Consider the following 27883-nt stretch of genomic DNA (forward strand, 5'->3'; position numbering starts at 1 on the left):
CGTGCGTCGTGCTCACCCGTGTATAGAGTCGGGGGTCTGTAGCGCAGCTCCGCGGGAGTATAGCCTGGGCTGTACCGGACCTCCTGGTCCGGTAGAGTACTGTGCTGTCTTCGGGCGCGGTTCTCCTCCTCTTCCTCTTCGTCTTCAGTTAGGTCATCCAGTGCTTGTAGTCTCTGGTTTAGCCTCTCCACAGGATATGCTGCTCCTTCCCGGTTGCTAGGTCTCGCTTGGACCGGTGGGGGGAGGTGGTCTGTGGGGGGTATAGACCTCGTCTGTTGGTCAAGTTCAGGGTTGTTTACTCGGCTAGGGGATGCCGCCCTGGAGGTGTGTCTAGACGAGTTCCTGGAGCCTCTGGCGGAGGGAGAGGGTGTTGTCCGTCTGATCAGCTGTTCTATTAGTTGCGACTGCTGTCTGTCGCGCGCTGCGTCCCGTTGAGCACCGGCTCGTTCTCGGGCCACATTCTCTTCCATCTGAATGCGTCTTATTTCCAGGCGTATGTGCTCTTCTTCGCTCCGTTGCTGTATCTGCAATCGATCGCGTTCACCCTGGAGTCTATCGCGTTCAGTAGAGGCTTTCAGGCTGACGAGGAATGCCTGCTGTAGGGTCCTCTCTGCCTCGCTGGGAGAAGGCGGTTGTATAGGGGAGCCTTCCCTCGGGGTACTCCTTGCGGAGCCTTGGAGCTCTATCTCCACGGTGCTCTCCCCGTCTTCTTCCGTGCCGAGTTCTCTCTCGGTAGCGTTGTATTCCTCCCGGGACTCATCGGGGACTACTTCTTCAGTACTGGCGGGGTGTGAAGTCATGTCTGGTTCCCACTGGTCACCACCGTGAACTTGGTCAGTTACATTAGAGCCCGTAGGGGCCTCTATGGTCGGGGTAGTCTGGGCGTTGGGGTTAGACATACTTTTACTTTCTAGTTTTACCTCGTTTACTGTTAGTAGAAGACTAGGTTGTTGACTGACAGCGTAAGCCTCTAAGTACTGAGGGAGCCGTCGTTCGCGCTGCGGGCGTTGGTTAGGAGGATCGTTTCGTGGAGTGTTCATCATAGGCCATTTCAATATTAATAACACTATATTAATATTACACTAATTACCCTCCGGCTCGAAGGACCAATTGTAACTGAGGGGTACAATTCCCTGACTGTATTACTAGATATGATACTTACTACCACTACCTTTGTACTTAATATTCGGCCACCCAGTACACGGCATAAATATATTATCATGAACACTCTCACGTAGATGAAACGGATCCAACACAAATGTACGAATTAGAAACAAGTCTTTATTGCCTACACAGCGATGGTGTGTAGACTAAACACTTAATCACTTAATTACATTTATGAATTGAAATAGTATGCACTTTTATGGCAAGGAGTATTCGTCGGTATATCAATAGATAATGTCCAATCTCTGAAGGCGCAGGTGGTAAATATACGACCTGGAATAGTTAAGGAATAACAGCAATGATACTTTAATGACTATAGGCTAGATACACTAGAGGGGGTTAATCCGGTCGCTTGTAAGCCGACAGGAGTAGGAGGGGGGGGGGGGTAGAATCCAGCTGCCTCGTCCGGCCAAGGGTATCCCAGGAGAACCCACTGTAGTGCCGTTCAATGCGCCGGCGATCCTTGGACCACAGATGAAAGCAGGTGGACTCTTTGTGGGCCGGCTCTCTCCGGTCCACGGGGGAGAGATGTGGAGAGACCTCGTCTTGCAGAGCGTCTCCTCACCTTGCTTCCTCTCCAGGGGGGGGGGTTCCAACACACGGTAGTGTCGGGGGTCTTTATCCATAGAATAATCAAAGTATCCAAAGCATAATCCGTGCCTGGGAAGGCGGGCTGTCGTCGGTAGAATAATCCGGTATACAGGTCCACTCGCTCGTCGGCTCTGGGGCTCCTCGGGTGCAGCTTCACATAGGGTCAACCACCCTGGGTAAGCAGCCAGTTCTCTGCCCGAAACGATGGGGTACTGACTACGGTAGTATTCTCACCGCACGAAGCACTATATATTAACAGACTATTATTAGCTTAATAGACTACGTCCAACTCGACGATATAGTGCCAAATATGACTATTCAAATATTAATATACACGATGTCTCAATACCGATGGTAGGCGAACTTGGCCTTACTCCCACACGTGGCATCGCGGGGAGGCTTTACGTCTGTGACTCTATTGGAGGGTAAGAAACTGGACTGAAAAGAAAGTCCTACTTTAGTAGCGCAGTATATATACGCACTATGAACAAATAGTCCCATTAGTGGTGCGGTAGCCAAATTCCTACGCGGAACTAGGACTTGTTCGTACATGTCGAGCGGTACGTTTGAACTGGGTCTGAGGGGCATGGCAGCCTGGCACCAAGGTCTCGACCAATAGTAGAATGGAGACTATTATGGGATGTTCAGTAGGCTAGAATGGATATTCAATGCATATTGTACAAGGAATATACAAGGGATATCAGGGAATATTAGAGAATATACAAATACAATTAAATATATATATATAAATAAATATATATATTCGGTTTAATCTGGCCCTTCACAACACTCACTAAAGGACAAAGGAGTCCATTGACATCAGCTGAACACTGCTGCAGCAGTGGGAGTCTTATTGCTCTATATCCCTACCAGCCCGGCCAAGACATTGTAAATAGGCGTGAGTCTAGAGAGACGAACAGCAGGGTCATAATGTCGCTGTGGATTAAAATCTGTACCTGGTTAAACCACCATTAACCTTTCCTGTCAGAATCAAAGTGAATCTCCATCCAATTCCTGGTGGAGACCCAGAGATTTCTGCCAAAGACACTGAACTGCTCGAACCCATGGGAGAACTGATCCCAACAGACTGGGTGCGAATCATGGGGGAGCTGGGTGAGCCATGGCTCCCCTAGATGAGACATCAGCCCCCCTGAAAACATGATTTGTGAATTTTTGGGGGGTCTCTAAAATACTGACAATAAATTCTATTTTTGCCATGCATTTCTCATTTTTCTGTAATTTTCTGTATCGTCATCATCGTGTATAATAATAAAACTAGGCTATTTTGATGTATGATTAATGATTTGCGCACTAATTCACCGTAATAGACAATAGCATAAATCTATGGGGTTGCGGCACTGCAGATATACCCTACTCGTAATAATAAGAACATGCATGGTATTCTTGCGTTTACCATTTGGAGCGCGGCGGCGCTGCACTGCAGTCTGCAGGCACAAATCAACTTCACCCGCCGTTTAAAAAAAAATACAGGTATCCAGGATCATGTCGAAAGTTAAACGAAATACAAAGAAGGCGAAGCAGATTTTGAAAATTGGGCAGATCTTGACCATCAGGTGGGTGGCGATAATGTTGAATTTTTTTGCCTACTATAATAATGTTAGACTCGATGTGTTTGGTCGTGGACTTGTTGTTCGTTATTGGTTCATCCGTGTGTTTATGTGTAAATAGGACTGTTGTGTGTGAATTTCAGTGTTAGATCAAAGGGGTTAATCTGAGCATGTGTATTTAGACACCTGTGTGGTGTGGACTATGTGTGGTTCTGTAATACTCATACCTATAGCCTATGGCCTGTGTCGACCGGGGACGTTTTATGAGTTGTCATTCATTTCTATGCTAGAGACGCGACAGGCGCGCGCGCTCCTTTTCCCAGCTCCGCTCCGCGCCTCTCGTTTATGCGCTCCCAGTGCCTAAAGTTGAAACTAGTTAAACTTTTGGAGAGGAGCGCCGCTCATCAAGGTAACTCTTTTCGACCGACCAATCAACATCGAGGAAGTGGCGGAGCCGCGGCAGTCGCGAGACTCAGGAAAACGCTCTGAGCTTCTTCTGAGCACAACTGCATGTATTGTATTGTGTGCATTAGTGTAGACAGCCATCAGACTATACAATGCATCACTGTGCCTCACTGAGCACAGAGTGACAGTACAAACTCTGGTAATCTTCCTGGACTTTTTGACTTATGACTTTTTACTTTTACATTTATTACTGTACATTTGACAGTTTATTACTGTATATTTTTGGCTGTATATTTTTGAACGTATATCCATATTTTCGAATGTATATCCCTGAATGTATCTTTATTCTTATTTTGTGATTTTAGATTTTTGACTACCTAAATGTTTATTGTGAGCAATCTGTAGTGCTGAATTTCCTTTGGGATCAATGAAGTACTTCTATTCTACTGTATTCTATTCTATTCATAACGTTTTATTTGTGTAATTAAACAGTTTCTGTTTAATGAGTCCAATTTCAGAGTCATGTACCTAATATAACGAGTTCATCTTGTACAGTGGTGCCTCTGCGTCATATTATTAATCATGTGTACACTGGACTGGAAGGTAGCCGAAAGTCACACTGATTACTCCAAGCCAGCCAACTGTGGTTCCGCCCCATTCCGTGCTCAGCCAACCACGATCAACGTTCACTAGACAATTATGTATTAGAGATTCATTAATTAGTGATTAGCTTCCAGGCAGCCTAAAGAAAGTTGAACAATGTGTGCTTTCTTCCAGGCAGTAAACCAGTACAGGGTGGTCTGCCAGGTAGCAGAATGACACTGCAACCCTCCCAGGCAGCCAAATAAAAGAGATCGCTTCAAACAATTATAGTTACTGTCAGATTCTGTATTAAGCTATCTGTATTATTTAGGAGGCTTGCAGCATCATTTTACTGCCTAGCAGACTGCTCTGTACTGGTTCACTGCCCTGAAGGAGGCACACATTACCCAGCATTTAGGCTGTCTGGAAGCTATCCAGGGGCGGACTGGGACACAAATTCAGCCCGGGACATTCAGACACACCAGCCCACGCACCAGCCCCGAAACTGGCCCACACAGCGGCTGTTATGAAACACTCGTCCAGTATTAAACAACCCAAGGCTGTGGCTAAGGAGTCAACATCAGGGAGACCAAATCTACACCCTGCCCCTAGATGTGCACTTGTGCACAGTGCACATACACACACACACACACACACACACACACACACACACACACACACACACACACACACACACACACACACACACACACACACACACACACACACACACACACACACACACACACACACACACACACACACACATAATATACCGTTACTTCCTGTCATTGGCATACGTTTTCTTTTTTTTACTAACATCTTAGTGCCTCATTAGCCTAGGGATTAAGGATACATGAAGTATTAACTACACGATAATAATATTGAGGTTTTGATCCATAGAAAGGTCTGTGCTACACAATTTCAGTTAGATTAGATTTATTGTCCTTTAATTTTGCACTCATGACATTAGTTGCTTGCCGTTTAATCAACATCGAAAGACCCCACTTCCTCCCAGACACCCATTACAAGAGCCTGTTCGCTTTCCAGGTCTCTCTCTCTCTCTCTCTCTCTCTCTCTCTCTGTGTGTGTGTCTCTCTCTCTGTCTCTCTCTCTCTGTGTGTGTCTCTCTCTCTGTGTCTGTCTCTCTCCCTCTCTTTGTGCGTGTCTCTCTCTCTGTGTGTGTCTCTCTCTCTGTGTGTGTGTCTCTCTCTGTGTGTGTCTTTCTCTCTCTGTGTATCTCTCTCTCTGCATGTCTCTCTCTGTGTATGTGTGTCTCTGTGTGTGTGTGTGTGTGTGTGTGTGTGTGTGTCTCTCTCTCTCTCTGTGTGTGTGTGTGTGTCTCTCTCTCTGTGTGTCTCTCTCTCTTTCTCTGTGTGTCTCTCTCTCATGCTCTCTCTCTCTTTCTCTGTGTGTGTGTCTTTCTGTCTTTGTCTCTGTGTCTGTCTGTCTGTCTGTCTGTCTGTCTGTCTGTCTGTCTGTCTGTCTGTCTGTCTGTCTGTCTGTCTGTCTGTCTGTCTGTCTGTCTGTCTGTCTGTCTGTCTGTCTGTCTGTCTGTCTGTCTGTCACTCTCTCTGTCTCTCCCCCAATTAAACTGTCCTACTCTACATCACCAGCATGTTTCGCAGCAAGTCACTTGTTCCTTCCTCTACTAAACAGGTCTGTAATTTTCAAATATTGTTCTGCATCTTTTACTAGCAATTTTAGTTTTTTAATTCTAGCTTTTTCAGCTCCACCATTTCTTTTTTTTACAGGGGCCAATTTCGAATTGCATATCATTCTTGGTTGACACTGAAGTTAGTAAAATGCCATCCGAATTATGAAAAAGCTTTCTTGATGGAGAAACAGTGTATCAAAAATCTGAAAGAAGGAAAAATAGCCTATTGAAATGCTCACAGTTGTTAGATTACTGCTTCCCTCTGCTGATCAGCTCTTCCACCTTAGAGCTATATCTCCAGGCAGCCTCACGTTGTTCACTAAGCACAACATTTGACGACACAGAAGCAAATCTTCATTCAAACAGCAATGGCAGGCAGCTCGCACAGTAGAAGGTACCCATGTACATGTCAAAATACTTCCCAAAGGTCAGTGAATACCACGATCACAACACCAGAGGGAGCTCCACAAATCATGTTAAACCCAGATTCGGCTCAAATAAGGGACTAAACACGTTTCGCAATTATGCCACATCAATGTGGAACGCCCTACCCAAAGCTGTAAAGGAATGTGGATCACTACCCACTTTCAAAACCTCTCTCAAGGGACACCTACGGGAGACTGCAATTCAAAACTGGCCCCTGTAAATATCCTAACCCAACCCCCTCCAATGTACAGTCATTTACCTAGTATGGTTTTGTCAATAGTCCAATGTACAATTTTGTTTGTTTGTACAGTGTCTCCCCCCCCCCCTCAATGTACAGTTTTGCTTGTATATACAGTGTGCCCCCCCCCCCCCCCAACCACCTCCAAGGTAGATTACCCAGTATGGTTGTCAATATCCCAGTGTACCCAACCCCCCCCCACCCAACCTCCTCCAATGTACAGTTTCTACGTCAAATGTATATACTCCCTTTTCCTGACTCCTTCTGTATCACAAACAGTACTGTATTTGCAAATCTGGTATGTCATAAATGTATAGATGTAGCAGTACTGACTATCTGTATGTCATGTATGTCATATATGTCCAGATGAATTGAAAATGGGGGACCCTGATGTAAACAAGACGAAAGTCTTTCTCTGGTCTGCATCCCCTTAACAATTGTGTGTATTGAGCTGTACTGTATTGTACCCATTCTGCAATCTGTTAATAAAGTTTTCAATCAATCAATCAATCAGAAGCAACCGTCCGTGTTATCTGATTTGGAGAGTATTCCTTCATTAAAAGGACAACAAAAAACGTCTCTGAAGGCTTATATTGTCAGAGAATAGGCTATGGTGTCAGAGAATTAGGAGAATTAGGCTACGCTACGGTATGCTCCAAATGGCATTGAGTTTCTCTCGTTCTATGTCACGGATAGGCTAGGGGACACAAATTCAGCCTGAGATGTTCAGAGTCGCTCCGGCCCGCGGGCACACACACACTTTTGTTACCTACCGACCGGTATGTGTGTCGTTGCGCTCTGGGTAGTGTATCTGTAGTAGGGCTGACCCCTATTAGTCGATTAGTTGACTAATCGGTCGAAAGGAGCCGTAGTCGACTGGCCAACCTCTTAGTCGAATAAAAAAAATATATAATGATAATAATATTTATACTTTTTTATTATTATTTTTTTTTATCATTCTTTCCAAAAAGAAAAGAGGCCTAGAAGCGTGGCTAACGCTAATGGCATGCATACCAGAGGCTAACTGCCTAAGAAAACAGGCACAGAGGCACTGAAAGAGGATTTCACCCATCTAATGAACACACTAGACTAGACAAATATCAAGTCAAGTCAAGTCAAGTCAAGAGTTTTACACCCATCTAATGAACACACTAGACTAGACAAATATCAAGTCAAGTCAAGTCAAGAGTTTTATTTGTCACGGCATACGAGTATACAATGAAATGCGGGTGGTCTTGCCCGCAACGATGTGCAATACAGTGGTACAACATATAATAGAATCCAATACAAAAAACATTGTGCAATAACAGGTAACAGGTAACATGGTGTGACATCTCGGTATTTGTACATAGTTATTTACAGAGCATATAGGACATGCTAGGTAGCTTTGGTAGTGCAATACACTGTTACTGTTGCTAATACTAATTTAAAGTGGCCTTTCCTTTTGGCAATAAGTGTGGGTGTGTGCGGCATGAGTGTGTGCCCGCTCATGTTAAAGTGTTAAAGTGGCTGCTAGTGTGTGAGCGTGCACAGCGTGCGTGTCGTGTGTGTGCTCATGTGTGCTTATGTGTGGATAGTTCAGTGTTCTGTGGTACTCAATGTTCATTGTTCAATGCTCAATGTTCAAGATGTACCTATCTCAAACCCTGCCCTCTTTTCTTGATCCTCCAATCACAGCTGTCGCTTACCTCGGACTTCCTCGTACAAACAAAGTTTGTCCGAGGTAAGCGACAGCTGTGATTGGAGGATCAAGAAAAGGGGCAGGGTTTGAGATAGGTCTAGAAGCCTTCAGTCGACTCTTTCAGACATTAAGCACCCCCCACAGCCCAAATGGAATGAGGAAAAAAAATATATTATATATATATATATATATTTTTTTTTGTCGACCAATAGTCGACTAACGGCAAATTTTGGCCAATCATAGTCGACCATCCAAATCCTTAGTCGGGGACAGCCCTAATCTGTAGTAGAGCGCTGTGTAGGCTACATCATCTGGACGGACAGTCGACTGTTTCTGTGCGAGCGAGCATGCGTACTATGGAATTTAATCCTGCCGGCGTCACTGCCGGCCCACACACCGGCCCACACACCGGCCCACACACACCGGCCCACACACTGGCCCACACACCGGCCCACACACTGGCCCACACACCGGCCCACACACTGGCCCACACACCGGCCCACACACCGGCCCACACACCGGCCCACACACCGGCCCACACACCGGCCCACACACCGGCCCACACACCGGCCCACACACTGGCAAATTTTGGCCAATCATAGTCGACCATCCAAATCCTTAGTCGGGGACAGCCCTAATCTGTAGTAGAGCGCTGTGTAGGCTACATCATCTGGACGGACAGTCGACTGTTTCTGTGTGAGCGAGCATGCGTACTATGGAATTTAATCCTGCCGGTGCCACTGCCGGCCCACACACCGGCCCACACACCGGCCCACACACACCGGCCCACACACTGGCCCACACACTGGCCCACACACTGGCCCACACACCGGCCCACACACTGGCCCACACACCGGCCCACACACTGGCCTACACACTGGCCTACACACTGGCCCACACACCGGCCCACACACTGGCCCACACACCGGCCCACATTAGTGGCCCACACACCGGCCCACACACTGGCCCACACACCGGCCCACATACCGGCCCACATTAGTGGCCCACACACCGACTCACACTGGCCCACACCGGCCCGCCGTACAGACCATGTAGCCTGGGAGATGACTGAAATCACTGCAAGAGCTAGTAGGCTATTTTTAAGCATCTTTCTGTGGCAATTTTCATTTTTACATCTAACTTTTTCAGCCCTACCCTACCAAAGTGGGCCGATCAGAGTGGACTAAATGGGCCAGTCGAACCCCCCTATCAAAAATAATTAAAATAATTATTTTTAACTTTTTTTTGGACCAGCCCACTTTACTTCCGGCCTATCGGGATTCGTCCCGAACGTCCCGATGGCCAGTCCGGGCCTGAAGCTATCTACTCATACTTCATTGCTTGTGATTGGCAGAGCTCAGAATGGGGTGGAACAGCAGTTAGCTACCTTGAAGACAGTGGCTGCCTTCCAGAAACCAATAACAACTGAGACACTGCAGAATGAATGGGGATCCCACAGCTTTCTTATTTGATAGTCTGCTAATAAGCCTTTCAGTTGTTCATGTGAAATTAGACCTATTGAGAACTGAACATTCTAATGATATGTGTGAGAGTTCTAGAATGCCGAGATAGAATTCGGAGAAAACATTCCCCCAAAAAAACAGGAAAGGATTAATAGACGTCTGACCACAGGTAGGTATTCTAACTAGGCAGCAGTGAATATGAAGTTGTTTTGGCTTTGCAGCCTTATTCTACCAAATATAACCACCACTGGCCTATGGACATGTCCTACTCCTAAATACAACCACCACTAGTCTGTGGACATGTCCTAAATATAACCATGACTAGTCTGTGGACATGTCCTAAATACAACCACCACACAGTAAATTTCGCAGAGTAAATTTTACTCAAACTGAGTAAAATGTTACTCAAAATGAGTAAAATGTACTCTAGTCATGGTTATATTTAGGACATGTCCACAGACTAGTCATGGTTATATTTAGGACATGTCCACAGACTAGTCATGGTTATATTTAGGACATGTCCACAGACTAGTGCACAGTAAATTTCGCAGAGTAAATTTTACTCAAACTGAGTCAATTTTACTCAAACTGAGTCAAATTTTACTCAGTTTGAGTAAAATTTACTCTGCGAAATTTACTGTGCACTAGTCAAGGTGTGTTGTAATTCCAATGAGAGGTTGCGATTTTTACAGCTTTCTTACAAGATGGAATAATATCTACAGCCACTTAAAACATGCACAGTACCATCTACACAAACATGCCTGTTCACTTTGCTTGGGCCACGGTGAGTCTGTTCACCTTGCTTGGGCCACGGTGAGTCTAGTTGCTCCCACAGCTCTCTGATTTACTCGTTGTAAAATCCCATTACACCAGTGTCACCATTACATAGTAAAAGCCCATTACAGTGTCAGGGCTATGATTCTCCCATTTATGGTTCCTGCTGAGTCTGTATAAAGTGATGATCAGACAGAGTCCTGCCACGGCACCATGCACCTTTCTGTCTGTCCACTTTATCATTTAGGCTACAATGAAGACATTACGCTGACACTGTTATCCAGAGTTATAATAAGAAATAATAGTTATCTAGAGTTGATCATATAAAAAGGTATAATGTATGTGCATTACACTTGCACTAAAAACACACAAAATAATAATAGAATAAAGATAATAACCTTCTTACTGTCTTTTACTATTATGTACTATGCTACTAGGTCTATACTACTATCTACTATGTACTATGCATCTATGCCTATACTACTACCTACTATGCTAATACTACTATGCACTTGTTAGACGAACAACTACACTTTCCCTTAGCCGCCAGAGGTGTACCCCTCCTGCTAACTTGTTGTACACAATTTGCAAGTCACTTTGGATAAAATCGTCAGCTAAATTTAAATGTAAATGTAGCCTACTACCTTGTACTAACAGAATGCCATTTCTCATCATTACATCCTGAGAGTAATTTCAGTCAATGTAAAAAGCACTTATACTGGTTATATATTATTATCATTATTATTATTATTATTATTATTATTATTATTATTATTATTATTATTATTATTATTATTATTATTATTATTATTAGAGATATTGGAAGTACAATTTATCAACACTTCTTAGCCATGTTAAAGTAAAGTAAATTCAGAGATATACTTCAGACCCCATTGACCTCCACTTGCATTTCTAACAAATGCTAATCATATCTGCTACCAATATCTCAAAAACCAAAACACTGTTGCTGGTGTCCCCTTCTCTGTTAAGAGGTAAATGATGTGACCGGTGTTACAGTCTTGTCTCTGAGGGGTACAGAATGAGGCAGACCACTGATGCCAAATAACAATGAACAGTTTCTGTTCGTCCAAAACAACTAAACTTTCACTGATACTTAATTCATGTGAGCAAATAAATGCTTTTAGACAGAGCCAGAGTCTAAAACACAGACGCACAGTGGTTGTACTCTACCAGTGTTGTTGCCCTTTCAGACTGGCAAATGTTTGTCTTTTTGTCCTGGAGACCGGCAAGCAACAATATTACACTCTTCTACACTATTTCTACACCAGATGAATTTGATCAGGGACCGCTTAGTAACATTCTGACTGCCACTGAGATTTAAGAAACACTACACCATACACCTGAATACAATTCCTTTACTTAAGTAAAAGCAGAATCTCCTTCATAAAATGGTATTCTGGTGAAGGTAAACATCCTCCTTTCAATATTCTACACAAATAAACATATTTGCTATTAATTCCTAATTACAGTACTATGTAGTCATGTGTTCTATATGAAGCTCTTGTATTTCTGTGCATATTTGGTCATGCATTGATCTCTAATGGTTTATTTTTATTTGACCTTTATTTGACCTGGCAAGTCATTAAAGACAAATTACTAGGGATGTCCGATATTATCGGCCTACCGATATTATCGGCAGATATCGGCATTAAAATGTGATATCGGAAAATATCGGTATCGGTTTAAAAAAAATTATTATTATTATTTTTTTACATTTCTATATAAATGATGTCCGATATTATCGGCCTACCGATATTATCGGCCAATATCGGCATTCAAATGTGATATCGGTTGATATCGGTATCGGAAATTAAGAGTTGGACAATATCGGTATAGGTAAAAAAAGCCAATATCGAGCATCCCTACAAATTACTATTGGATGGTGGTCCCCGTACACTGGCTGTGATCACAGACTAGTACCTTCAGTTGTAAAAATATATATACTGGAGTTTTTAGTATTCAAATTTGAAATAACAGATAATAGAACCTACCTTTGAGTTTCTGTACATGTTTGTTATTCTGTGTGCATAGAGCTGCTGTGATTCAGATCTGTCTTGTTCCACTCTGCTCTGTTCCTCCGTTCTGCTGTGTTAGGTTCTGCTGAGTCCTGTTCTGTTCTGCTGTGTTCTGTTCAGTTCTGCTGAGTTCTGTTCTGCTGAGTTCTGTTCGGTTCCGCTGAGTTCCGTTCTGTTTGGTTCGGCTGAGTTCTGTTTTGTTCTGCTGTGTTCTGTTCTGCTGTGTTCGGTTCTGTTCGGTCCAAGTCTGGTCCAGCTGGCTGATGATGTGATGAGAAGACAGCAGAGAACAGAACTGGGATTATTGGTCAGGGCTGAGAGAGAGAGAGAGAGAGAGAGAGAGAGAGAGAGAGAGAGAGAGAGAGAGAGAGAGAGAGAGAGAGAGAGAGAGAGAGAGAGAGAGAGAGAGAGAGAGAGAGAGAGAGAGAGAGAGAGAATATAAGAGGAGAACAGGACTGGGATTCCTGATCAGGGCTAAAACATTGCTATTGTTATAACTCCAACATATACAAAACACATCACATCACACCACACAAGCACACTTACTACATGCACTGCTGCTTTACACTGTATAATCGAGAGAGAGAGAGAGAGAGAGAGAGAGAGAGAGAGAGAGAGAGAGAGAGAGAGAGAGAGAGAGAGAGAGAGAGAGAGAGAGAGAGAGAGAGAGAGAGACTCCACATTACAGGACAGTTCCTTATACTGTATAACAGCTCCATGATGCAAAGCCTCTGCACACAGTCCTGTGTCCTGGTTTCTCCTGTTTTTTAGGTTAGCCTCATTCCCTGCTGCCTGCAGCCCAGCAGCAACAGACCATTCCCTGATGTGAGATCCTATTCACCACACAAACAGTCAGCACTATTGGACTGGTGTGAAATGGACCCATTACTTCTTTCTAGGTCATACAACAAGTTGTCTAGAGACATATTAGTCCTATACATAAGATATTTTTAGATGAAGGATATTTTAGAGGGGATGGGGCGTTGAGGACCTACATATGATACCTATCATAATCAGGATATCTTTATTCTCCAATGTGGGGATACACCAGAATTTGTGTTGGTTATCAGTGCAAGAACATACAACAATCTAACCAAGATATACCGGTAGGTCAGTGGTTCTAACAGAACATGAGGACATCTCACCTGATGCAAAGACATTCAATTATATGCATATGAATGTCCACTTTGGAAGTGATGCAATTTACATGTAGGTGACTGACAAGATGTTAGAACAAGGCACCTGCAGGCCCATGGACATGAACTTGTGATCTCCACTCATCATTGTCTATAAGTAATATATTGTATTGTAAAATGTAACATGTGTACGTATTACATTCAAAACGTTTACCTTTTTTAGAAAACGTTTAAGTTCCCCTGCTGGGAATCGAACCCTAACCTTAACCAATAGTAAGAATGAGTGAGTGGTTTTTTTCCTCATGAACGCACTCTTTCACTGTGACAGCAGTGGAAACACATGTGGTTTACAACACCTAACTTAATGTCTTAACCATAACTGTTAAGCAAATGTTAAAACTAACTCTCTAACTATAATCATCAATCATAATCAAGAGTGGTGAAAGCACTCGCCCACGACTGCAATGATTGTTGGTCCAACTCCTGGTTGCAGCGTTTGTTGACCTTTGCTGATACAATATGTAAATATATTACTTATGGCTATACCATAATGTACATTATGTACCTTTTTTCCTGTGGTTGATTAGTACTTTATTTAGGTTTTCTGATGAGGCTGTGTTGCATGTCTCCACATATCAGTCTTGATGATTGAGCTGGAGATGATTTCTGTCTGTGACCTTCAAAATGTTTCTTGTCTTCAATAAGTTTGTTTCCTCTGAGACCGTGGTCCTCATTTGATTGCATACAGCACAGTTTTTGGGGCTTATTCATTAGAGAATACAAATTGGGTGAGAACATTGCACTTTGTTATATTCTTATCTGCTCACTGTAGGCGTGGTTCAGGGAAATACATCTTACTACACGCGCACACACACACATACACACATACATATACACACACACACACACACACGTACACAAACACACACATACAGTATATGTTCTAGAATGTGGTGTGGTTTTTTTATTATTTATGTCTATTTATAATTTACTACTGTACCGGTATTTTTGAACTTCATTATCTGATTGTGCTTTGTATATGTTGGAGTTGAATGTGTTTTAGAATTTGAACCCCTCTCTCTCTCTCTCTCTCTCTCTCTCTCTCTCTCTCTCTCTCTCTCTCTCTCTCTCTCTCTCTCTCTCTCTCTCTCTCTCTCTCTCTCTCTCTCTCTCTCTCTCTCTCTCTCTCTCTCTCTCTCTCTCTCTCTCTCTCTCTCTCTCTCTCTCTCTCTCATTAGAAAATGAGGGTTTTTTGTTTGTTAAAGGTTCTGCTGGGATCTTGCTCGTCTCCTACAATATTTACAATTATCCCTAAATGATTGACTGACTGACTCTCCATTGTTGAAACATGCATGAGTGAGAGTTGTGGCCGAATGGTGCGGCTGGGTAGTGTAGAGGTCTAAGCACTTGTCTTCCACCGCAGAGACCTGGGGTTAAATTCCCTACGAACACAATTGGCAGTGTGCCAATGGGGTATGAGTCCTGGTCATTGCAACAGTGACTACTTCTGATCTGAGGAGGACCTTTAAGAAAGTGAATATCAGGAAGGCAGCAGGACCGGACGGCATCCCCGACCGCGTCCTAAAAGTCTGTGCCGACCAACTGGCCCCGGTATTCACTGACATATTTAACCTGTCCTTGGAACAGGCTGTCATCCCCACCTGTCTGAAGAAGTCCACTATTATCCCTGTACCCAAAAAATCCAAGCCTGCTTGCCTCAACGACTACCGCCCTGTAGCTCTCACCTCCATAGCCATGAAGTGCTTTGAGAAGCTAGTGAAGGGCTACATCTGCTCCTTCCTCCCCATCAACCTGGACCCCCTGCAATTTGCATACCGCCCCAACAGGTCCACGGAGGACGCCATAGCCCATGTGCTGCACACAGCAGCATCACACCTGGACAAGAGGCAGGGGAACTATGTGAGAATGCTGTTCATCGACTACAGCTCAGCATTCAATACCATAGTCCGCTCCAAACTCATAGCCAAGCTCAGGGACCTGGGCTTGAACTATGACCTCTGCCAGTGGGTCTTGGACTTCCTGACGGGCAGACCCCAGGTGGTGAGAGCAGGCAACTGCACCTCCTCATCCATCACTCTCAACATAAGGGCCCCCCAGGGCTGTGTTCTGAGTCCCCTCCTCTACTCCCTGTACACACATGACTGTGTGGCACAGCGGAACAACAACACAATCATCAAATTTGCTGACGACACAGTAGTGGTGGGCCTGATCTCTGAAAACGACGAGAGGGCCTACCTGGAAGAGGTCAAGGTCCTAGCGGGATGGTGTCAAGAGAACAGCCTCTCCCTGAACGTCAGCAAAACAAAGGAGATGATTGTGGACTTTAGGAGGTCGGGGGTCAGGGACTACAGCCCCCTCAGCATCAACGGGGCACCGGTTGAGAGAGTGAACAGTTTTAAGTACCTCGGAGTCCACATATCCGAGGACTTGACATGGACCACACACATTGACAGTGTTGTGAAGAAGGCACGACAACGCCTCTACTTCCTCAGGCGCCTAAGGAAGTTCCAAGTCAGTCAGAAGATCCTTAAGAACTTCTACTCATGTACAATAGAGAGCATCCTGACTGGCAATATCACCTCCTGGTTTGGTAATAGCACTGCACAAGACCGTAGCAGACTACAGAGAGTGGCCCGTTCAGCCGAATGCACAATTGGAGGGGGGCTTCCCACTCTCCAGAACATTTACAACAAGCGGTGCATGGGTAAGGCTAAGAGAATTATCAAAGACTCCAGCCACCCAAACAACTGCCTCTTTGAACTGCTGCGGTCAGGCAAGCGATACCGGAGTCTCATGGCAAGCACAGAAAGACTCAGAAGAAGCTTCTATCCCCAGGCCATCAGGATGCTCAACAAACAATAACACTATGTAACAACCATCAAATGCACTCACATCACACACATCCACACGCACACACTCACTTTAAACAAACAACTCACTGCAGCACCCACTTTACAACACCTAAACACACTTTATATTGATTGGTAAAGAATTTGCACTACAACCCATACCTCATTACACCTTACTGTAAATTGTACCTAAATTGTACCTCACCCCATTTCTGCTATATAGTATATTGTATATTAGTATATTGTATAGTATATTGTATGGTAACTCAGTTACTTCTACTCTGCATTGAACATTGTACATACTGAACACTTGTGCCTACGTACGTGACTTCTATTTTATACTTGCTATACTTATTTTATTTTATACTTATCTATTTTTGTCTAGCACAGTCTGGAGCGTAACAGAAAGAAGCATTTTGTATAAAAGTATTCTGTACTTCTGTATGACAACTAATAAAGAAACTTGAAACTTGAACTTGGTTGGGGCACCTGTTCAGCAGGGAGGGGATCTAGGGGAGATAGCATGAACCTCCGTGTGTGTTACACTCTCCCAGTGAAACTCCTCATTGTCAGGTGAAAAGAATGAATTAACGTTACTGGAAAAAATTTCCAAAGCAAAGTTCTCATCCTTTTAAGTATTTGTTTTACAACCTTTGAAGAACAGCATGGCTTGTGCCGAGAGAGGACTCTACATTTACATTTTGTCATTTAGCTGACACTTTTATCCAAAGCGACTTACAAGTTTTGTACAACAAGACAGCAGGAAGGGTACAACTCTATCAGCTGAGTAACAATGTTCATCAAAGTGTTGAGTGCTATAGTGTAGGTTAGTATATTAGGACAAGTGCATGACAGTAAGGTTAGTTAGGGTTAGAGTATTTTATTTATTTTTTATTTTATTTTCATTTCAGATAATGATTGAAGAAGTGCGTCTTTAGTCAACGGCGAAAGATTGGACGGGTTTCGGCTGTCCTAACTGTGGTGGGAAGTTTGTTCCACCATTGTGGGGCAAGGACCGAGAATAGGCGACTTCTCTTTGATGACCCTCCCGGAGCTCGGATAGGAATAGGTCTGAGGTGGCCTGAAGTTGCAGAGCCTAGGGGTCTTGAAGGTGTGTAGTTAGAGACCATTGACCGGAGGTAGGCGGGAGCCGTTCCCTTTGCCGAACGATATGCCAGGTCGAGGGCCTTGAAGCAGATTTGTGCGGCCATGGGGAGCCAGTGCAGGTCCCTGAGAATTGGGGTGACATGGGCTGACTTGGGTAGGTTTGAGATCAGGCGGGCCGCTGCGTTCTGAATGAGGGGGACGCGGTCACAGTTGAATTCTCGACTGTGATGGAAAGGTCGGTCAGGGGGGAGGATTTGGCCGGCAGGTGAAGCAATTCTGTTTTGCTTAGGTTCAGTTTGCTTAGGCTCCACCGTTATGCTGATGACACACAACTCTACATAAAAACGGCCCCAAACCCCTCTGCAGCTCTGTCATGCCTCACCACCTGTCTTGAGATAAAGGCATGGATGAACAGCAACTTCCTCCAACTAAACAGCAAAAACACAGAGGCACTTCTCATTGGCACCCCACACCAGGTTCAGTCTTCACCCATATCCCATCTCACCTTTGATGGCCAGGTAATCCCCCTCTCCCCCTCAGTCACAAATCTGGGGGTTCGATTTGACCCCCACCTGACCTTCAACATCCACATAAAATACCTCTGCAAGACCTCATTCTATCACCAAAAAAATATATCCAAACTCCTTCCCACTTTAACCCTGTCAGACGAGTATTTTTATTTATTTTTTATTAAATTTTCATTTCAGATAATGATTGAAGAAGTGCGTCTTTAGTCGACGGCGAAAGATTGGACGGGTTTCGGCTGTCCTAACTGTGGTGGGAAGTTCGTTCCACCATTGTGGGGCAAGGACCGAGAATAGGCGACTTCTCTTTGATGACCCTCCCGGAGCTCGGATAGGAGTAGGTCTGAGGCGGCCTGAAGATGCAGAGCCTAGGGGTCTTGAGGGTGTGTAGTTAGAGACCATTGACCGGAGGTAGGCGGGAGCCGTTCCCTTCGCCGCACGATATGCCAGGTCGAGGGCCTTGAAGCAGATTTGTGCGGCCATGGGGAGACAGTGCAGGTCCCTGAGAAGTGGGGTGACATGGGCTGACTTCGGTAGGTTTGAGATCAGGCGGGCCGCTGCGTTCTGAATGAGGGGGACGCGGTCACAGTTGAATTCTCGACTGCGATGGAAAGGTCGGTCAGGTGGGAGGATTTGACCGGGAGGTGAAGCAATTCTGTTTTGCTTAGGTTCAGTTTGCTTAGGCTCCACCGTTATGCTGATGACACACAACTCTACATAAAAACGGCCCCAAACCCCTCTGCAGCTCTGTCATGCCTCACCACCTGTCTTGAGGAGATAAAGGCATGGATGAACAGCAACGTCCTCCAACTAAACAGCAAAAACACATAGGCACTTCTCATTGGCTCCCCACACCAGGTTCAGTCTTCACCCATATCCCATCTCACCTTTGACGGCCAGGTAATCCCCCTCTCCCCCTCAGTCACAAATCTGGGGGTTCGATTTGACCCCCACCTGACCTTCAACATCCACATAAAACACCTCTGCAAGACCTCATTCTATCACCTAAAAAATATATCCAAACTCCGTCCCACTTTAACCCTGTCAGACGCAGAGAAGCTTGTCCATGCCTTTGTCTTCTCATGACTGGACTACTGTAACGGACTCTTCATCTGGATTCCTGGCAAGAGCATCCAAAAGCTGCAAGCTGATGAGAGTCCGTAAACATGAGCACATAACCCCCATCCTCCACTCACTACATTGGCTCCCCGTCTCATCCCAGATCAACTACAAAATCCTGCTGCTCAACCATAACTGCATAAACGGACCCGCACCCCTCTACCTACAGGAACTCATCACTCCACAATCCTCCACCCGTACCCTCAGATCTGCAGGTAGCCTGCTCCTTCGGGTCCCCAGTACCTGGCTCTGCACCATGGGTGACCGAGCCTTCTGCTCGGCTGCACCACACCTGTGGAACAGCCTCCCCATCCAGCTGAGGGCACCACAGAGCCTGCCTCTTTTAACGCAGGCCTGAAAACCTATCTATTTCAAAAGGCCTTTGATTGCTAGCTTTCTTCTTTTTTTTCTTGTGATTTAATTTTTTTCTTGTGCTGTTGTCTTTGTTGTTATACTATGTTTTTAACTATGTTCTATGTATTTTTTTTATTCTGTATTTTATTCTATTATTATTAATAATTATTTAAATGTTTTAACCCTGTAGCACTTTGGGATCCTAGTGAACGAAAAGTGCAATACAAATACAATTTATTATTATTTATTATTAAGGTCTGTGGATTATTTTACGGAGTCATGATTTAATTTGTGAAGCGTTTCTCAGGAACCCGAAGTCACTGACATAAGGCAGGGAAACAGAGAAAAACAGAAAAACAAAAACTCCAAAGTATCTCCAAAACTAGGCAAATGACACTGAAACTATTTGGATAGATAGATAGCACTCTGGGTAAGGGGAAACATATGTTTGTTAGTTTTGTGTACCTTTTTTTGGTTAAGTGCCCCTTTAAGGGGAAATTAAATTAAGCAGGGGTTTAAAGTCTGAAAGGACCATACCAGTCTTTTAGACATTGGGTTCCAAATCATTGTTGCCTTGATCTCAAACCTAAATCTAATTTTTGAAAGTAAACACCACACAAACCCACGAAAGTCAAGACATCTGACTAACATACCATGCTAACATCTGAGGTGCATTTATTTCCCTGAAAAGCTTTAGTCCCCCCCCCCCTACTAGTGACTTCATAAGTTGATGTGGTGTTTATGAAGAAAAAGGATTATGATAAAAAATAAGAGGCAACTTGGAACCCACATTATGAAAAGACTGGTGTGGTCCTTTATTCTTGAAGGGTTGAATGTTTGGAAATACAAGGGTCTGCAGTGGAAATACCCTAATGCTAATGTAAGCTGCTGTGGAATAAGATCCCCACCTACTGACAGCTTTAGGACATTACCGTTCAGCAGTGACCACTACATCAAGGACACACTACAAAATGAAAGATTACAATATTATAATGTTGCCATATTATTGCATGAAAATATATAATGAATGCTTTAAACAGTAAGATATTGAATTAAATGACATCTTTTTCAAATCAGTTACATCTTAGTGTGTTAAAAGTTGTACTCAAGATGTATAGTATTTAGATATATTATGCTTTTGATAATAATATTTTTTTTGGGTTACTACACGAGATACAATCCGTTACCACGTTTTGATTAATTTGTACGCACTAGATACAGTTCGTTCCCATGTTTTGGCACGAGATAAGTGCATATATACAGAGCACCAGCACACAGACCAGTCTTTCTCCACGAAGCACGAAGTGCAGTGCACCTGCTTCATAATGGAGCAAGTGGGATTGTGATAGGGATTGCAATGTAAATTATGGTATATATCGGACAATGGTGAATGTAGGTATGAGAGTCAATCAGGACATGCACAGGGGTGCAACATTTGTGGTCTTGTTCTCAGGGGAGAACCTGAGGTTGTTGCTTGGTCCTCACATTTTTTCTTTTATATATATTTTTCATGACCCACCTCACAGGATGAACAAAATAGAAGGATACGTGGAAAACGTGACACAGTATACTTTCATTTAAATTGAAAATGATAACCCTAGTTATATGAGTAATGGTGAGCGCTCTGCTTACTATTGGAAATATTCCCCATCACATACTGTGAATTTGAAAACTTTCAGCAACAATGCACCTACATCTGTCCGGCCACACCCACATCCCAGGGCTCCAGACTAACTTTTTTCACCACCGTCCCAGAACCGCCCCGAAATACAATTTTAACCGTCCCAAAGTGAATGTAACCGTCCCAAAAATCAAATGTCGTTTCTTTACTTTGGTTTTGTCGTCTATAGTTGTTATTGCCATAAGAAACGTAAGGTTATATATATAACCAAGTTCTATGAATACTGGTGACGCTCAGCGTCATTCTGCACTAACCTCACTTCGTGCCTAGCACTGAATAAAAAACTCCACAATGTACCTTTACATACCGACATCCGTCTGGCCACACCCCTATCCGCTTACCTTCATAAGCAGGTGTGTGGTCACCTACTCGCCTCCTTCCCAAACTTTCACCACAAGGCGAGGTCAAGGGCCGCAGTGGCATCCTGACGCTGAGCGTCACCAGTATTCATAGAACTTGGTTATATACATAACCTTACGTTCTATTTCATTCTGGCTTCCGCTCAGCGTCATTCTGCACAAGAGGAGCTGAGCGGAAGCCAGAAGCTCGACAAATGTACCCTGCTGAGGCCCCCCACAACCATCAGACCGGAGAGGACCGAGCCCCCCCGACCCTCCCTAATGGAGGGATACCCTCCCTATTGGAGGACGGGAGGGAGACGGATCCGACTGTGCGAAGAGGAACTCAAGCAACTCAACGCATAGGGTGAGCAGACCGTGGCTTGACCCCACGACTACGCACACGCACAACCCGCATGCCACCAGGGAACGAACGGAAGGAACAACCCTCGTTACTGCCCCCAAAAATCACGGAGTCAAGAGCAAACTCAACCCCGTGGCAAGGCCGTAGCAGCGGAGCGCGAAGGAAGACCCAGACCCCCTGAAGGGACTGGATCCCCTGGAAAGCATCAAGACCTCACCAGGCGGTCACTTAGTGACACCGCCCCCCACATCGCCAGCGTATTCGGACAGGGCCCCTCCAAGAGCGGGCCCTTCCCCCCATTAGTACGCCGCCTGGCACACTGACCCTGCAACACAGGCAGTCAGCATGGCCGTAACTTTGAAGCACTCAAAAGGTTAACCATAACGGAAGCAGGCAGCGCACCGGGGAAACCAGGCAGCAGGCTGTAGACCCGAGCCTGGAGAACTGCGGACGAGACAGGCGCCAAAGGGGTCAACTGAAAACAGCACCCCGGCGGAAGGTGCGTATGCTGGCATTGTTGCGCACCATGACAAAGCCTCCATAAAAAAAAAACCACCCAGAGGGGTCGAGGCAGAGAAGGCTGACACGATTGGCAGACGTCATGAACGTGCAGGGGCACACTCAACCGGGTAACCCGGGAGTTGACTCTGCTCCAACACACCAGGGAATCAACCACCCTCTTGGTACCACATACGGTGGTTGTTCCTATAACCCCTCAAGAAAAAACTCCAAAACACACCTGCGGGTATACACCAGCTATACCGCAGTACAAGTGTTTCAGTTTCCAAAAAGGGTTATCCCAGGCCTACGGTTTCAACGAAACATTACTTCGGACCGGGCCCGGCGGCTCGGGAAGCACACAGGGTTACCAGAGGAGGTCCAGAAGACCACCCCAACAGCCCCCTCTTCGCCATGCGTGAGAGAGGAGCGAAGAAAGGAGAACCAGCCCCTTTATGATAGTGTCAGGTACAACGTGTACCCAACAAAGGGTCTCCATAACGCCTAACCCTGTGACACCCGGGCCGACCCGGCATTTTCCCCCCCGAAAAAAGCACAAGTCCCTCAGGGTACCAGAACAGCAGATCTGCGTCCCCGGCGGACAACGGGTTAACTGACCTGGACCAGCGTGACCAGAACCAGTCCCGTGCCCTAACCACGCTGACATGCCCACTCCAGGAGAGGGGGTAGGTATGCGTGTCGATCTAAAACATGAAAAGAGGGCGCCACCCAGATGGTCCCATTTGTACCGTGCTCAGTGGCCCACCCCAAGGGCGTGAGACCCCTCTACCTATGTTCTGATCTATTCCGTTAACATCCCCCAGATATGAACGAGAATTCGTCGAGACAACCTAGTAAACTGGCGCTCGGAAGAGACAACTCCATCCCAGTTGCCCTATAAAAACGCTGTTTTAATAACGAGCAACCAAGGTGTACTAGCCTCCTGCGTGATTCTTATCAGAAACACCCCGAGGCAGCACTATGTACACGTCGAGACCCAAACACATCAATGGATAGTCTAACAAGACACCAGACATTGTTCCTCCAAGTCGCATGGGAGAACGACAAGGAGCCGTCGTGCTTCATGTTCTTTCCTATTTTTATTTAAAAAAGAAAGAAACACAGACTGACATGAATCCCACGTGACGCAGCTGAGGGTACTTTTTTTTTTCATTTTTACATCCCGCCACCCTCGCCACAGGGAGACGGGAATCCCCAGAGAGACTTCCCACGCAAGCTGTATAGATTGAAAAGAAATATTGCAACATTGAGCTATGTAACACTTGGGTTAGGGCTCTCCGAGGAGGAGGCACTGAACCAATACACACTCAATAATCAAATTAAATCGAATACACACACAATAGAGCAGAACTCCTTTTTTGAAGTTCTACTCACCTTGACAATCTGAGGTGGAGGCTCTGAAACTCTGAGGAGGCTCCCTCACTGGGAAGAAGAGTCCGAACTCACAAAAAGCACTTCTCCCTGAGGAGGAGCTTCGTGAGGAGGAGCTCTGACAACTCCCTGAAACAGATCCATAACATGGACCTGAACAACCCACGGAAGTCTTACCAATAGAGACGCGCTCAGTGCCGTACTCTATGGCGGGGAGATTTCCGCGATGCACACGCCCAATATTTCAGGGCGTGGGACCAGGAAACCCCCCCCCCCCACCCTGTAACGTGCCGAACAGCAACGTGACAGGAACCTTGAAGGACAGGGGGTTTTAACCCCTGACCAATCAGAAAAGGGGAGGAAAGGATTACCAGTTCACCCCTTTACGACCCCTCACCCCTGATACGATGTAATGACAAAGTAGAGCATGACACAGTCATAGCATGCTACATGAAGCATCTAACAGCTTCACATAGCTCATGTGCTAACCTGCTATCTGAGTTTTACTAAGGAAAAAACACAGCACAGAGAGGGCCCCTTTAAGAGCCCCGGTCCAGACTTACACACGTGCTTCTGTGGGCCAAACCTAACCCAGTTGTAGATCACAACGACACACACAACCCTTCATCACAATAAAAAATGGCAAAAGTACTCTTACTACAGAGGAACGCCGTTTTTCATAACGAGAGAAGACAGAAGTCCTCGATTATGTAATGGCCACAGACCTTGCTAAGCACACATGATAAGTGACCAAACAACCTTTTCTTTAGGAAAATAATTGTTTCTCAAGCGGAAAGCACAACCCCAGCAACTTAAGCTGAGGGTTACATCGTATCCCCACAAACACAGTGACACAATATATTGTAACTAGGGCTGTCAATTTATCGCGTTAATTAGATTAATTAATTACACAGCAAATTATCGCGTTATGAAAATTAACTCAAAATTAATTACAATTTTTTTTTTTTTTTTTTTTTTTTTATCATTCATTCCATAAGAATGTAGAATACACATTTACAGACGTTTTTTTTTTTTTTAATATGGTCCATTTGCATGTTCTTGGTATCTGATTCTAGTGACATCTATGAATCTCAGGGAATGTATTCCCAGTGTCAGAAATACTGTGGGCTAGATCCACAAAGAATGGATTGCACGGAGCAAGTGGCACCCTTACTTACAATTCATTATGAATAAAAAATGGGGGACCCTGATGTAAACAAGACGAAAGTCTTTCTCTGGTCTGCACACCTTAACAATTGTGTGCCGTACTGTATTGTACCCATTCTGCAATCTGTTAATAACATTTTCATTCAATCAATCAATCTGCGCGGTGATTGATTGAATGAAAATTTTATTTTGAGTAAATTGTAATGAACCAAATGAGAATATCAATAATTTTTTTTTTTTTATCTTTGACTGTGAATAACACCATGCTCAAATTGACCAGACCTGAAAAATCTAAGCAAATTAATAGATGGACGATGATTTTGTAGATACAGTACTGAATTCTGCCATCCGGACACATGCAATTTGAAATATGATTATAGAATATAGAATATCAGGCATAAAATGGTTATGCGATTAAAATGCGATTAATTAGATTAATTAATTACAAATCCTGTAATTAATTAGATTAATTTTTTTAATCGCCTGACAGCACTAATTGTAACCAAACATGTCTGAGAGGAGGGGGGGGAAGCCCCAGGGAAACCGGGGGGTCACCCCTCCTATCTTACCCTTGAGAAAAAGATTCATACCTCAATCACATGTCACTAAGCATAGCTTCACAGGTTAACCAACCCTCTTAGTTGTGAGTCCACCCACGGTACAACATTACATGAACACACATGTTCTCATCACAACCAAACCAGTTCATTTTTACACATGTAAAAAACAACGCCGATTTACTACAGAGAGAAAAGCTATACCAGTGACAAGACAATTCACACACAACACGCGTCGTATCCTCAATGTATTGCAGCAACACATGTTTTGGAAACATCGTTATTACAAAACATTTAGAAGGGAAGAAAAGAAGAAGTGTTTAAAGTCCGGTCAGGACTCCTACCTTCACCCTGAGCGCCGGCCGAGAGAACTGCCACACTGGTTAACGGGACACTGAGTCGAACCCAGCATCTCCTGCATTGGTGACGAGGGTATGTCCGCTATGCCACCCAGCCGCCGTTCTCCATGTTGACGAAGTCCTCGCTGGCACTGGCACCCGGGTGTAGGGTCGACTAACATCCTCTGTCAAAGATGACGTCGTAGTCAGAGTGTTTAAGGCATGTTATAGTCACAGTAACGTTTCAACAGTGTAGCATTAAGCTAACAGCCGTCCGACTGATAGCAACAAGCTAACGTAAGCCTAGTAAACACAACGAGCTAGCGCCGCAGCTAACAGCTGACTGGCTAACACAGTAGGCCACAACTAGCACGCCAGCTAAGCAGCTATCACCTGAACTGTACACAACGACATAACAAGCCACACTTCAGACAGGCCGCTGTCCAAGTCCCTCCCCATCCTAAGAGGGAAGCGAAAAAGAAATGTCAAACACAGTTTTCAACAGTGATTTACCAGACATACAGCGGAGCCGGCACAATTTCCCATCCGGGCTGCAGCCGACTTGAGCATGGAACTCCCGATAATGAAGATCCTATGCCCACATTTCCTCGTTAGGGTGTACTTTCACATTTATGTGAAAGATGGGGCCTGCACGGGACAGAGAAGCATCCGCTCGTCCAGAGAATCCCGGGTTTTAACCAGGTCTCGGTCGCGGCCTACTAGGTTGACCATCATGGGCGTCAGACCAAGATCCTCCGTCCGCCGCTTAAGAAGCCGAGCAGAGGACCCCAGTCCGGGGTCGGCGTTCGTAAAATTGTCAGCTAACCCCCATAGCATAAACAACCAGCGCTTGCAAGCAAAACAGTACTCACCCCACCCGGAAGCAACCGATTTCTCACAACAGCTGGTGCCTCCCACAGTCCAGCTGTATGACCGGAGGGCCAATACCCATCCAGCCACAGCCAGGAGGACTGCAGTTGGGGAGTATATCAGCGACGCGAGCCCCTAATACGAAAAAGCCGGTGGAGGTCAGAATGATCATCATCTTCCAGACACTCCAGTGACGAAGACAATATCGCTGTATTTTCTCGAAAATAGTGAGAGAGAAAATAAAGATATAATGTCAACGTATCTTCCCGTTCTTTTGTTTTCCAACTTTCTTCAACTAAACAACCTCGTCAAGTGATTGGTATACAGGCACTTCCTTGTGGTGAAAGTGAAGAAGGAGGCGAGTAGGTGACCACACACCTGCTTATGAAGGTAAGCGGATAGGGGTGTGGCCAGACGGATGTCGGTATGTAAAGGTACATTGTGGAGTTTTTTATTCAGTGCTAGGCACGAAGTGAGGTTAGTGCAGAATGACGCTGAGCGGAAGCCAGAATGAAATAGAACACCATTCAGAGAAGGGGAGAATAAATTGATTTAGTCAAAAGACTCCCAGGTGGAAAGATTTCACAAGAATAATTATGATTAAAAATAAATATATATATATATAAAAAAAAAAGTGTTTAACAAGGTGCTAGTATAGGGATATTTGGTCACGGTGCTGTTATAGTCAACCAATTGGAGCCATGTTGATTATTCCTTCCATAGGAAAATATATTTAAATGTATTTGTATTTTATTTCGTTTTAGTTTTTTTTGTTATTACAAATGTGTGTGTTTATGGTTGAAAATGTTAGACATAAATAAAGATCAAATCAAATCTAACTGAATAAGTTATCCCTCTTCTAATAAGAAAGAAAAACGTAGTTTAGCTTTAAACTATATAATGTCATTGCGTCCAGAGATTCCACCTTTGATAACTAAAGTAATGACACTTGACTAGTAATGAAACATGTCCCTTAGATCGTG

The 27883-nt window shown here is 44.7% G+C and overlaps 1 protein-coding gene across 1 annotated transcript in view; it reads right to left on the reverse strand.

The window, feature by feature from the left end:
* The window catches only part of LOC311236664 (unconventional myosin-Ih-like), a 128774-nt gene extending 116134 nt beyond the window's left edge, over positions 1-12640 (reverse strand). Inside the window, exon 1 of the mRNA XM_084324374.1 lies at positions 12562-12640. Coding sequence (XP_084180500.1) covers positions 12562-12579 — 18 coding nt within the window. The 5' untranslated portion in view covers positions 12580-12640. The remainder of the gene's footprint in view (positions 1-12561) is intronic.
* Positions 12641-27883: the final 15243 nt, after the last annotated feature.

The sequence above is a fragment of the Notolepis coatsorum genome (assembly GCF_963971535.1).
Source record: "Notolepis coatsorum genome assembly, chromosome: 11".
Classification (NCBI taxonomy): Eukaryota; Metazoa; Chordata; class Actinopteri; order Aulopiformes; family Paralepididae; genus Notolepis; species Notolepis coatsorum.